General features: G+C 37.0%; 1 protein-coding gene across 1 annotated transcript; it reads right to left on the reverse strand.

The window, feature by feature from the left end:
- Positions 1-5,481: 5,481 nt before the first annotated feature.
- On the reverse strand, positions 5,482-7,212 carry LOC145786267 (mRNA (2'-O-methyladenosine-N(6)-)-methyltransferase-like). The gene is given in 1 exon segment (XM_082597908.1): positions 5,482-7,212. A coding segment is annotated over 1 exon segment (1,716 nt). The 5' UTR covers positions 7,198-7,212.
- Positions 7,213-14,757: the final 7,545 nt, after the last annotated feature.

The raw sequence follows: 14,757 nt of genomic DNA on the forward strand, positions 1-14,757 counted from the left end.
ACTTCCTCTGCCTTGGACTCGTCATTAGAGCTGCTCGAAACGTAATGTTTACAATAGCCTACTGCTAGCTATTTAATTGTTGTGCAGTGCCTGCTGAGTGATTCCAGCGAGAAAATTATCTGAACAGTGGCCTACAAAAATAGATGCTGTAGACACGAATGAACGCGTTTCTACATTTGGCTAAAATGTTTTTATTCAATCGTTTTAGTGTTCAAGTGTTGTTTTTTTTTTTATCATGAAAAGCTTTAACGTGACAAAAAACATTTTATCAAGCAATGTGTAAACACAATTCATTAGCTTAAATAATGCATGGAAGTCTTTATATGTAGATTCAATAGTTTTCATTAGCGAGTGTTACTTTATCAATATGCTAACATTTAGATTAGCAAAACAAAAAAAGTACTAAACACCGAGACACTTAACTACTAACACTTAAAGAAACATTTTAGGCAAAATAATTTTTATCTGCAACCGTCTTCAGCCTTGTGCACGGTGTCTATAGGCCACCTACTTTCGCAGGCCACGATCTGAACATATTCGCCATGGAACCCGAACCATTCACGGTCTAGTACAGTCAATGCCTCAGTCATGTATAATGTTTCAACCAGGGCTGTGGAGTCGGGCGAAAAATATACGACTTCAACTTTAGAGTTTCTGAACTTTTCACTTTCAAACTATAAAAAAATAATAATTAGTTGCTCTATGAAAACGGCAGCAGTGGATTAACAAATATTGCAAGTACCTTAATTAAGTTTTGAATTTACGACTTTACGTATTAGTCTATTTATGTTCGGAATGGTCCGTTTCGGTGAGTCCGATTCCTATTCGGTGATTTTTTTATTTTTTTTTCTCTAAATTATCGGGTACCGTAGCCTTATTATCATTGCCGTTTTAGGGTTAGAGGTTAGGAACTCACCGAATCGGACTCACAGAATAGTAGCAGACCCATTTATGTTAGTGAAAGTAGTTTAAAATTCAATCAAAGAATGTGCTCAGGTTCAGCAGGTTTACGTCTTGATTCTTTTTCGATGTTTTAAACAAGACCGATAGTTTGTCTGTAAATTATTTATTGTGTGTACTTAAACGTAATCTAAGCATTGCACATTTTTAAATTTACAGTAAGTAGCCGATGTGTATTTTGAAACATGCTTTGTTCTGGAAGTTGTGATCAAAATGGAATCGTAGATTTTAAGTGACGAAAACTAACAAGAACCAGCACTTGGACTTTCTGTTTTAGAATGTAATTAAGGGGGGCAATATTTGAAATAAGACAGCAAGCAGAAAATTAAATGCTCATCGTGTTGTATCAAATAAAGCCGGAGTTGTCATACTTTGCAATCTTGGACACGTTAAAATCCCTCCGACTTCACAGCTCGGGTTTCAACGGGGTGAAGCTATTCAACAATGGAATAGAAACTGACGTGCCAACTGTAATTCAATGCTCACATTGTGCAGCTTGTATTGCAAAAGATTACAAAAATTTCAAAATCGACCAGCCTCGAGGCTACAAACCATTGCAAGCCACGAACACTATTTTTCTGCATGATTTCTTTCTTTCTGCTATTATTGGATACGATGCTTCCAAAAAAAAATACGCTTAATGAAAAATGTTTATCATATACAGGCGAGTTGATTGAGTAATGTAGCCTATGTTGCTTGTAGACTTGTTACATGCCCACTCCACCATCTTATGGATAAAAGCCACAGTCGTGTAAACGATAATTTTTCAACATTGTTTTACACTTTTCAAAAGTACCGTTTCTATTTCAAGACTGCGTTCATATTATGGTACTTCAAAGGCGATTCACGGTAGATGTTGAAATGCATTTATCGACAAAAAGAGAGATAGCAGACTACTAATACGGCCATTGCAAGTAGAATGGAAAGTAAAAATATGATCAGATTGAAGCAACCAGAGCTGTGGATTCGAGAATAAAAATATACGACTCTGACCCTCGGTTTACAACTGGCCGACTCCGATTCCAGTGTAACCAGATTTTTAAAATTTTTACTTTTTCATTTATTTAAAATTTAATTCCTTTCAAGTTGTGGTCGAAATTTAAACGGCGACTTTCACAAAATTGGACAAAAACAAATTCTATATTCTGGAAAAGATTGAGATCGCAATACGGAGGACAAGAAACAATGTTTTGGAAAAAGATTGAAACTACAATTTTGTTATAGATTGAGTTTCGTCGTTAATATCTCTTACTTCATAATGTAGATATTAACGACCTGCTTTAGCCTGATGCTGCGAGTTCGCTGTGGAAATAGCGAATTGCACTAGCTTTCGGAACACAGTTCCATAGCCATGTGCTATGACGAACGGTGTTGAAGTCAGTGAGTCGCTCTTTAATTTGGCTCCTTTGTTTGGTTTGAGGCTGCTGTCTGTTGAGTTTCTGTGTTGTTAGGCGTTATTTCTGTGAAATTTTGCCGCAAGTGCCGAAGGGGAAAAAATACGTCACCTAATCTACTAATCAACTGATTCAACAAAATTTCACAGCAATAACGCTTAACAACACAGAAACTCAACAGGCAGCAGCCTCAAGCCAAACAAAAGAGCCAAATTAAAGAACGGCTCACTGACCTCAACACCATTTGTCATATAGCACATGACTATTGACTAGGGAACAGTGTTCCGAAAGCTAGTGCAATTCGCTATTACCACAGTGAACTCGTAGCATCAGGCTAAAACAGGTAGCTAGTTAATATCTACATTGTAAAGCAAAATTTTGTTGTTCATCGTTTAGTATCAAGCCGATTTGGCCTTTTTTTCAAAGATTCCGACCACGCTCTTCAACTCAACAACCCTAGAAGCAAAAAAGAACATCACAGATAAGAGAGACTGAGTCCTATATTCAATAAGTATGGCGGAAACAACATGATAAAACCGACAAATAACATAGCAGACATGTACCTATTTTACCTATTGCTGGCATGTTCATTTACGCAACATACAAAACGTATACGGTATAAACTTTACAGGGTAGAACGTAGAAGTGTACAATTACCGGAATGGCCCGTTTCGGCGAGTTACCTATTCGGCGATTTTTTGAAAATTCAACGACGCCTTCTGTAAATCCAACGAGGCCTTTTGTTTATTTAGAGAATTTCGTGTTTTGAAAATCCAACGACGCCTTCTGTTTATTTAGAGAATTTTGTATTTTATTCCACAATATCGTTTCGTTTGCATTCCGACAAAGAAAAGTAAATTAAAATGCAAAAAATGTTTGAACTATTAAATTAAAATGTTTGCTCACATAAAATTGACATGTATCCTACGTCATCCACCTTCTTTGCGTCATGTTTATGTCATTCGTCATGTCATTCATTTTTTAAAGAAGCAATTTGTTGATTTTATATGATATTTCAAATATATTTCACATCAAAACAACCTTTTTCACAAAACGAAGCTGTAACTCAAAACAATCAAAGAATTTTTGAATGTAATGTAAAGGTAATTACATCGTTTTAACGTCGCCAGACGTTGAAATCGTGTACAAAAGAGAACCTTTGCTGACCAGGTATAGGTTGTACCTGAGAAACATGTACAAAAGCTATTCGATTTGTTCGAAGAACCCAATTAGCCTAACAGTTCGTATTTACATTGATTCAATGTCTGAATATTGAATAACATTCAATCGTCGGATTTACAGAAAGCATCGTTGGATTTTCAAAAAATCACCGAATAGGGAACTCGCCGAATAGTAGCAGACGCTACAATTACACATACACACGTAAGTAAGTGTAGTCATGTACAGAATAGCCTTAGGTAACTATATAAGAACCTCGAAACCGCTGTCTACACAAGAAAGTGATATATATATATACTGTATGTAGTATAATACAGCTCTATATTAAGTTGCCCCTTCATGTCCTTGATCAAGAGACAAAAACCTAAAAGTAGTAAAACAGCAGAAATTATGATGCAGTACAGTTGTAGTAAAGGCAGAGAGTAAAAAAACTAACCCTTGTGTTAGGATCAACCATTCAACCTGCCCGAACTGAACACACAAATTAGAGGAGCAAGTCTTTGAGGCGCAGACAGTTAGGCGCTGGTCAAATAGGTGCGCACACTGTGGCGTCTAGATATTTAGGTGCGGAGCACTGTGGCGCCCATTCATTTAGGTGCTATTCCTAGTTAAGCCTGCAGATTGTATCAGCTTGGCAGGTAGGGCAATGCTTTTCACACAAAATCTTATTTTGAACAGAAAAATATGTCATGGCTTCCGTACGTGAAGCTGCTTAAACCGGCAGTGCTTTTCACACAAAATGTTATATTGAACAGAAAAATATGTTGTCTTTTAATGCGCGTATTCGGCATTTATTTGTTCTTAGTCCAGGTTTGCGTTGGCAAAAGCGTTATCAATAAATATTCAAGTTTCCGAACATGACTGAGTTCACTTTTAGTGAGTCAAATAATAACTACACTAAACATCAGTAAAAAATATACCGTAGCCTATATTCAAGCAGGTGGTTGGCTTGAGTGAAGAGTAACTTAGTTTTCCGTCAAAACCCCGACTAGGTTTAATAACGAGCAAAGTCGCACCATTATGCTTGCAACTAGTAGCCAGGGTTCATATGCCCTAATATAGAAATGTATTCATGTAGTAGAGCGTTGTCTCATACGAACTCGCCACACGACCAATCCATCCCGAGTAGAAGTAATTGCAAAAGATAACAGATTAAGTAAGGTTCCATCTGGCTGCAACCTGTGTTCAGGATGCATAGCAAATGTCCTATGGAGATGTGCTAATATCAAGAGTAGTAGAGCGTTGTCTCGCACTTCATCTCCACACGCGCATTAACAAAACAACATTTTATCTTTCTGTTCAATATAAGATTTCGTGTGAAAAGCATTGCCCTACTTGCCAAGCTGATACAATCTGTAGACTTTACTAGTAATAGCACCTAAATAAACGGGCGCCACAGTGCTCCGGACCTAAATATCCAGACGCCACAGTGTTCGCGCTTATCTGACCGGCGCTTAACTGTCTGCGCCTAAAAGACGTGGACCCCAAATTAGCACAGCACACATTTGATAAATCAAAATAAAGAGCCTGAAACAAAAATGTTTTTAAACTTTTATCATAACAGGTCGAATGTTTGTAGTTAAAATTGCTTCTAACATGCAACAATGTTCTTCTTCACGTAAAAGTCAAACCTTATCTTTTTAGAGGACACCAAGAAGCAGAGGGGTCACCGTTGAAAGCAAAAAGATAGGACACGGTTAGATCGTAGCAGTATTGGCAAATAAAAGAATCGGCTCAAATCACCTCGCATGTTCAATTACAACTCACAGAAAATAAAGCCAGTCAGTTCTGAGGTCCAAAAAGTAGCAGTAATCTATCATACATTGTTATGTGGGCAGGATTGTATAGCGTAAAAATTAAAAAACTTCCCAGCTTGGGATATTGTTACATTGCAATCAATGTTCAAACGGTTCTCATTGTCATTTAGCACAGCATTATTCACATGGATTCATAAACTTCTTTTGGTTGATGATGGCAATGTAGAATCTTAAAACGATTTGCTTTTAGGCAGGGAAAATGCCGTGATTAGTTTTCTCAGTCTTGGTTGTGTCGGGCCCCACAGTTTATAACCCGCTTCATTTTGCAGGAAAAATATTAATGTTCCATGAACTGCCTTGTGATAAATCCCCTTTAGAGGAGCAGCATGTTGGAGTCCACTTCTGTAATGATGTTCAAACGCTGGAACCAACACTTGTTTTCTTTTGAAAACACTGTTTTCCATTCTTAAAATAGCAACTGGAGTGGGGTCTCTCCATTCCGGTACAAAAACAATGAAAGATAAAGGCTCATCTGATTGGCCTAAAAGTTTTTCGAAGTGACCCACCATTGCTTCCATTAGTTCTTCTGCAAAAGGAGCATTGGCTTCAAATGAGCCTTTCACAGGGAAAAACTGCAAAATAGGTCCACTGGAACCAAAGAAGCAGTCAGTGTCAGCAAAAGCAGATGAATAATTTTTATAATAGCAATTTAAAGGTGATGCAAAGCATTCCATTGTAACTCCAAACACTTCATTTAAGCATTGAAATACTTGACTAGGCAATGCGCCATGAAGCATAATGCCTTCATACTGGTTTGGCCCAAAGAAAGTTTGATATCTCCGCAACAAACACCACACCCTTGAAAGGAAAAGCTGCATAGTTGGATCATCTTGACAGAAGCATCTGTATAATTGCTCCAATTTCTCTAAGTACTCAGGATTTATGCGAAGAGAGTCATTATTGTAGGTTAACAATACATTATATTTAAGAATTTCTTGAGTCACTGTATACCCAGATGAAGGAGTAGCGCAAAGCATCGGAGTACTTCGAACAGGTACTAATTTTCCACTGGGTGGCAGTGGATTTGGTGCATCAATTTTATGAACCCTGAGAATACCAAGATGTGTGTCAAAAAGTTTTTTTGCATTTTCCTGAGCTAAATGGTACATTTTTCTACAAATATTTTCAACAGAAAGTTTTGCTGTTTCAACTAAATGTGGTCCACAATGTCGTCTTAAATGAGCGAGTCTGTTCAAGTAGTCCATTAAAACAGCATTTTGTTCTTTTCTGAGCCAACTTAATATTTCTTCAATATGCCACTTCACAAATTTACGACTTTCGGGACTGGTGTTTCTTGACTCTACCATACGTCTGGCAGCATCACCATATCGAAACAGCTGCTTCCTTGCATCCGAGCAAGACTTTATTTTACTGAGGCGAATAGGAACATCATGCATTATTTCTCTATACATGGCAGGAGAGACCTCATCGTCACATAGAGTGGGTAACATTGGATCGAAACCTTTGTCTGATATTTTCCTTTCTAGCAACCAGCGATTGAATGATTCGTGTGGAGCGTCGATCCCTTCACTTTGCTTGCAAAGATTCTGGTATTCTGTTCTCATATGCCTTATCAAATTGCAGCGCAACTGTTCTGTTTCTGGGACAGGGGGGAGCAATGAACATGGTGCCCCTTCCATCACAATGACATCACTATTTATAGAAAAGTCCCAAAACTTTTCAGCCTTAGTTTGTTTTGCCTTTTCTCCAATGTTTTCAGAAGTATCTGAATGTCTTCTTTTCAAAGAGTTTACTTCCAAAGTGGAGCATTGTGGCACACTCCTAGAACTTTCATTTGAATTCTCATCGGCTTCAGTAAAACCATTATTATATGTTGGTGTTTCCATAGTTCACACAATAAAATTATGCAAAAAGTAACCAACCAACTAGTAACGGAAAATTAAAAAAAAGTGATTACTCTATTCTATAATTCTTCAATTGATCCACTAATAAAGTTTGGAGCAGCAAATCCAGCTTTCCGATTTGGCGTTGGCAATCAGCAATTGCCGGAGCAATCGAACAAGAAATGAATTGTGCTAGCAAAAATAGTGATGACGCAAATTTTGAACACTTGTGGATTGCAGAAACTCAGTTAGCAAAGCAACCCTTTGTACACTGATTCAACACATACACTATTGCAGCCATTGAATCAATGTAAAACTAACTGATGTCAGCCAGCAATTGCTTAAATGAGGCAAAAAAGCATGTTCACTGTTCAGTAAATGCGAAGGGAGAACTGTAACCCCAGACGTGAGTGATCGATATCATTATAAACAGCCTACCGCCTAGAACAGTGCTTCTCAACCTTTATTTGTGGCGACCCAAAAATTAAGGTTAAATTAATAGTGAAGATTTGGCGACCCAATTTCCAAAACTACGTTTCGCACAATGTTTTGTAAGCATGAAAAAATGAGTCACACTCATATATACCACGATTAAACATAACAACAAAATGTCGAATTTAATTAATGTGAGCCTTGACTTTGTATTGTTTCAACAACTTGTCAAAATTAGGAGCTATCTTGCTCAGTGTCAATCTCATGTCATCTTCAGGTTAAAGACAATTTTTCTCGTTTGTTTTGATGTGAGTAAGCGCAGAAACGGAATGGCCCGTTTCGGTGAGTCTGATTCGGTGAGTCCGATTCGGTTAGTCCGATTCGGCGAGTCCGATCCCTTAACGGGGGATTTTTTCAATTTTTTTTTTAAATTATCGGGTACCATAGCCTAACTATCATTGCCGTTTTAGAGTTAGGGGTTTAGGTTAGGGGTTAGAAGTTAGTAACTCACCGAATCAGACTCACCGAATTGGACTCACCGAATCGGACTCACCGAATAGTAGCAGACCCGCGCAGAAAACCCGCTCTCACACAGGCAGAGTAACAAATGGCAGGAGAGCTTTTAATGCGTGCGAGCCAACAACAGTCTTTTCATTCTTGATTTTTGTCCAAAATTGACCAAGGGTTTCTTTCTTAAAACAGTTCATCAGTACACTGTCGCACTGAATGTCAATAAACTTCTCCTGAAACTCAAAAATGCTTTGGTAGTTTTCAGGCCCACCTTAATCCCTCTTCATTCATAAATGAGGCAACCAAAGCAAAGATATATTCGCCTCGTGTTGTTGTTTCAAAAGCTTTGCAGAATAAAAATTCTTCTTCCAAACTAGTCTAGTGTGTACTGTTGTCTACACTTCACGGCAAAATGCATGTGGCAAAATCGTCGGGTGAAACCTGCGGCGTAGTTTGAATAGTGGAAATTACGAAAACTGAAGTAAAGGAAGGCAGTTTTAACTTTGCTCAAGAGACATTATTTTTTATCACCACATCTTACACACAACAACCCAGCCAAATGAAACGGCGACCCAGTTTTGGGTCGCGACCCAGGGGTTGAGAAACACTGGCCTAGAACAATGGTTCCCAAACTTTTTCAGCTTGTGACACACTAAAATAATTATAAAGCGCTCGTGGCACACTTACGTAAATTTTGAAGCTATTTTCTGGAAATTAGAATGAAAACCGACTTCCTGACGTTTTTTCATCGCAAACACTTTATTTCAATAAAGTTGTTGGAAAAAAATTAATTTCTATGCGCACAATAGGCTACACATGGCTATTATCTTGTAAAATATTTTGGCTCTAATTTTCATAGCTCTCGTTATTAGTGATTAATTAGCATGGGCTAAGATAGCCTGTGACATACTTTTCGTGTACGAAAACAGATCGTACTAAGATAGGGTTAAGTCGCATATGCATGTCTGTATGCCTTATTTTATATACATATTTATAGCCTACAGTTCTTTTCCAAAATTCCAAAAAGATTTGCGGCACACTCGAGAATCTGTGTGGCACACAGTTTGGGAATCACTGGCCTAGAAGGAAAGATTAAAACCATTGATTTCAAACAACACTAGGCCACTAAAATGTGTGAATAAGACTCCCCATGACCTTCAGCAAAGATAGTTGTCGAAATCTATGAGAGTTGAATCAAAAAATGACAAAAGAAAAAATGTTTAATGGTCTTTTTAGTTGCAAATATAAATGTTTCTGCTTTGACGTTTTCAACATTTAAAACGTCACACAATTTAAAAACAGTCACAGTAAAACAATGAAGATTAATATTGCAGTTGGTGGTGGATGTATTGCTGCCTGTAGACTTTTCAAGTATTTTTACTTTAATACTTTCTTGTGTTTTTATTCCGTTAGTATTGTTTTTGTATGATCACTTACCTGCATTAACAATGTCTATTACCCCTATCATGGATGCAACCTAATTCGAACCATGAACAATTCGTATCGTCAGTTCGTACCTTGAAAAGATCAAGAGAAAAAATTAAAAAATGCCGAAGTTGCTGATCGGAGTTTCCGCAAACAAACAAAAACTCTTAGGATCATTACCGGAAAGTTTAAATTGTTTGCGGAAACTCCGATCAATCCTAACCCCTAACCCTTTTAAAATGTTTGCGGAAACTGCGATCAGCAACCTCGTAAAACTCTTAGGATCATTACCAGAAATTTTAAAATGTTTGCAAAAACTACGGGAAAACGGAAACTGCGATCAGCGACTTCGGCTTTGTTCTATTTTTTCTCTCGATCTTTTCAGTTTGTTTGTTTGCGGAAACACCCTAACCCTTTTAAAATGTTTGTCAAACTCCGATCAACCCTAACCCTTTTAAAATGTTTGTGGAAACTGCGATCAGCGATTTTGGCAAACTCTTAGGATTATTACCGGAAATTTTAAAATGTTCGTGGAAACTGCAGAAAAACGGAAACTGCGATCAGCCACTTCGGCTTTGTTTTATTTTTTTCTCTCGATCTTTTCAGTTTGTTTGTTGCGGACACTGCGATCAGCGACTTCGGCTTGTTTTAATTTTTTCTTTCGATCTTTTCAAGGTACGAACTGATGGTACGAATTGTTCATGGTACGAATTAGGTTGCACCCCCCTATCATTACCTAGCCAACTTTACATCATTGTTGTATGTGGACACTAAGGTTTGAGATCAACTGCATCAATCATTGAATGTTATCATATATATATAATAATAACGATTTGACAGGCAACAACATGTGTACCCTGATAAAAGCAAATATAATTGCTATATTACATTTTTAGACTGCTTGAAACCCAGGATACCATTTTTTTTTTAAATTAAAAAATAAAATTTTTCTGAAATTGTTATTTCAAAACCAAAAAATATGTCACATAGCTTGTGTAAAAAGATAATACCTAACCCCACTTAAGTTGTGATAACTTTATTGATAAATAAAATTTTTTCTGTCAAATCATTTTCAATTGCAAAAATTTGCAGACTTATGAATTGGGCACAGCTATATCGATAGTCGCCAATTAGTAGATAGACTCTACACGTATGGCACTGTAGAATGTAGATGTAGCTATTTCATTTTTTATTATTAAAAAGTCTTCAAAAAAGAAGCTTCATATTTCAAGTGATAAAAGGACAATTTGCTTCAGAGGCTATGACTACCATACATGGTAGGAATAGTTACTATGTTTTTCTACAACCTAGGCTGCAGTACCGTACCATACTTTTCCAATTGTGTTGGAATTTGGTTTGGTTTTGAATCTTTTTATTTAAAACTGTTTACCGTACATCACAAAATTGCATGCAATTATCACCATACACTCTACTGGATAAGAAGAAATGAAATGTTTTAGGAAACCTTGTTCTTGAAGGACTTAACAATTCTTTAGCTTGTTCACAGAGGATGCAACCTAGTTCGTACCCTGAAAAGATCGAGAGAAGAAATTAAAAAAGCGGAAGTTGCTGATTTCAGTTTCCACAAACATTTTAAAATTTTCCCTCTGAAAAGATCAAGAGAAAGATAGCACAAAACCGAAGTCGCTGATCGCAGTTTCTGCTAACCCTCACCCTAACGCTAACCCTCGCTGATTGCAGTTTCCGCAAACATTTTTCTGCACTTTTTGCTAACCCTAACTCTAACCATACACTAATCTAAGCTCTAACCCAAACCTTCGCTGATCGCAGTTTTCGCAAACATTTTTCCGTAGTTTCGGCTAACTGCAGTTTCCGCTAACCCTTACCCTAACCTTAGAGTAATCTATGCTCTAACCCCAACCCTCGCTGATCGCAGTTTCCGCAAACATTTTTCCGCAGTTTCCGCTAACCTTTACCTTAACTCTAACCATAGAGTAATCTATGCTCTGACCCTAAGCCTAGCTGATCGCAGTTTCCGCAAACATTTTTCCGCAGTTTCTGCTAACCTTTACTCTAACCATAGAGTAATCTATGCTCTAACCCTCGCTGATTGCAGTTTCCGAAAACATTTTTCCGCAGTTTCCGCTTACCCTAACTCTAACCATCGAGTAATCCATGCTCTCTAACCCTAACCCTCGCTGATTGCAGTTTCCGCAAATATTTTTCCGCAGTTTCTGCTAAACCTAACCCTCGAGTTGTTTGCGGAAACTCCGATCAGTGACTTCGGCTTTGTGCTAATAAACTGTGATCAGCGACTTCGGCTTTTTTTAATTTTTCTCTCGATCTTTTCAGGGTACAAACTAGGTTGCACCCGTTTACAGAAACATTAGCTGGCAGTTGGTAAACTGGGCACAAGTAATGCAATAGCCTACTCATAAACATAAGGTACTCAAAAATTACAAAGCAATCGTATCCGAGTTCAAAAAAGTAAATGCTTGCTTCCAGTATGCAAAGTAAACAGTAAACGATGATACAGAAGAAAAAACATGGCAGATTTCAATAGGCCATACATTTGCAAAGAGCAGTTCAATTCCAAAACAGCTGCAAAATACAGCCTTCTCAGTCTCTCAGATAGACAATCATAAATGGCGAAAGACCCAAGGTTGCCAGAAGAATCCAAATAAATTTTCTCAAAGCCTCCATGTAAATCTCATATCATTCGTATTTTTCTAGTTTTTCCGGATTATATTGCGTCTTATGAAATTTTCAAACCTTTTAAATGATGCTTATGAAATTAGTTTCTGTGATTCAAAAAATACGATGATGATGATTATGTGCCTGATCTGATACAGACGTTGGCGATCATGGTCTTCCAAACTTCTCTGTCATTAGCCATTCGTATAAAATCATTCGTTTTAACTGTTGATAAAATACGATAAAAAAAGCTTATTCCTCATCCAAAGGATAGTTTGTGCGGATGGATTTAACAGTAAGGTTTTTCTCTTGGATTTTTTTTGTAAATGCTTGCACATCTAAATTTATCTCAATCACAACTTTTTATATCCAGCGTCCAAAATATCTGTGAATTTGGGACAGATTTAATTACCTGGCAACATTCTAAATGGCTCATAAAATAGAGTTGCCAATGTAGAATAAAATTTTAAAACAAGTTGAAACTTACTGAACAGCAATTAATGGTTTATTTGTCAGTAACAGGACCATCGTACATAGACGGTAGTCATCATAGTACATAATCATAATCATAGTACATATCATCTGTTCCTTGGACTTGGCAGTCGGTTAAACAAGTTGACAATGACAACGATACACACGTGTTTTGCTCATAAGCAGGGCCGTTGAGAGTACGTCTGGTCCGGTCCAAGCGTATTTTTGAGTCTCCTGAAAACGAAAGGAGTCTCTGAAAGAGGTCTTTTCTGGGACAAGTTAGGCCTGTGCTTCATGAAGAATTCAATTTATCTTTCATTGTCAGAATACAATAAATAATGAAATTAAACAATAGAGTACGGGAACAAAACCAATAGAAGAAAAATGTGGCAAAACTATAAAAGCATGCATGTGCATGTGGCAAAATCGTCGGGTGAAACCTGCGGCGTAGTTTGAATAGTGGAAATTACGAAAACTGAAGTAAAGGAAGGCAGTTTTAACTTTGCTCAAGAGACGTTATTTTTTATCACCACATCTTACACATAACAACCCAGCCAAATGAAACGGCGACCCAGTTTTGGGTCGCGACCCAGGGGTTGAGAAACACTGGCCTAGAACAATGGTTCCCAAACTTTTTCAGCTTGTGACACACTAAAATAATTATAAAGCGCTCGTGGCACACTTACGTATATTTTGAAGCTATTTTCTGGAAATTAGAAGGGTCATTTCATTATAATTCATCCAGGCCATGGAACCATAAAATTTATAATTGTCCCATTTTTTCACAGTTTAAAATGCTTGAAATTCTGAGTTATTTGGCACAAATTTTGTCAAAATTGGTCGAGCGGTTTTTGTTTTATCGCTATTTTAATGTTTAACCACCAGGTGGCGATTTTTTTAGTGAGCCGCATAAAAATGCTCATATCTTGGGACCTAGCTGCCCAATCTTCATAAAATTGGTATCTATCCCCCCATTTTCAGGGGTGGGCTTTCCAAAAATGAAGGTTAAAATGAGCTAGGAGTTATACTTTTTGTGATATAAACATTTGTAGTGCTTCGATTGCATGGCCGATTTCGCCATGCGGCCACGTTTTTTTTTCAAAATTTTTTTGATCATTATTATTAGCATAGATGTTATATTCCAAAAATATCTTTTAAATCACTTACAATTCACAACCTCATAATAAAAATTGTGCACAAAAATGCAGAATTTTTAAAATAGTCAAAAACATTGGATTTTATTTTTTTTTGGAATTTTGGGATAAGACTTTAGATTTCATTACTACTACTTGTATTACAACTATTTTATGAGCAGAACTGTAGTCAAGCTTTCTTTTCAATGCTAATATTGACGTAGATAACTGACTCCTATTCTAATAATTCTACTTTAATCACTAACTATTCATCAGCCCATACTGGGTGGTCCGCCCCTCCCCCCCCTTACTACGCCACTGTATGTCAAGCAAAGCATAGTAGTATAATACATTATTACACAAAGTGAAGGAGTCAAGACATAAAGATGAAGGAGTTTAATACATCCATCAAAAGGATGTAATGAGTTTGTCCGATGTGGGAAATAATTATATCATTTTCCAAACATGTCTCGCTGCTACTGGTAGGACAGTGTGCACAGTACAATTGTGTTACTTTAATTTGTCAGAAGTTACATTAAAGAACAGCGACAGTCTTAATAGTAAAGTGAGTTATATGCAACAATCTAAGAAATACATAACAATCTGAGAAAGAAAGTACATTACAAAATAAAGTCACACTATTCTGACGATATAACTACAAGTCTATACACTTCTGCTATCATTTCTGAATTGGAATATATAGGCTTTGTCTGCACTGATCATTGTAAAATTACATACATACATCATTGTAAGATTATTAGTGCCAAGAAGTGTACAAAACATTAAAGATAGTTTTAAGTGACTTTCTGCAATAAAATACAATTAAAAAGGATTCAATAAACCTATAGTTTTGCATGCATAACTAGTGCATCCCATTTTGCATTTAACATTATGTGACACTGGACAAAATATGCTCACTGCAAGCCATTACAACATG

The sequence above is a fragment of the Aplidium turbinatum genome, chromosome 17 (genome assembly GCF_918807975.1).
Source record: "Aplidium turbinatum chromosome 17, kaAplTurb1.1, whole genome shotgun sequence".
Lineage (NCBI taxonomy): Eukaryota > Metazoa > Chordata > Ascidiacea > Aplousobranchia > Polyclinidae > Aplidium > Aplidium turbinatum.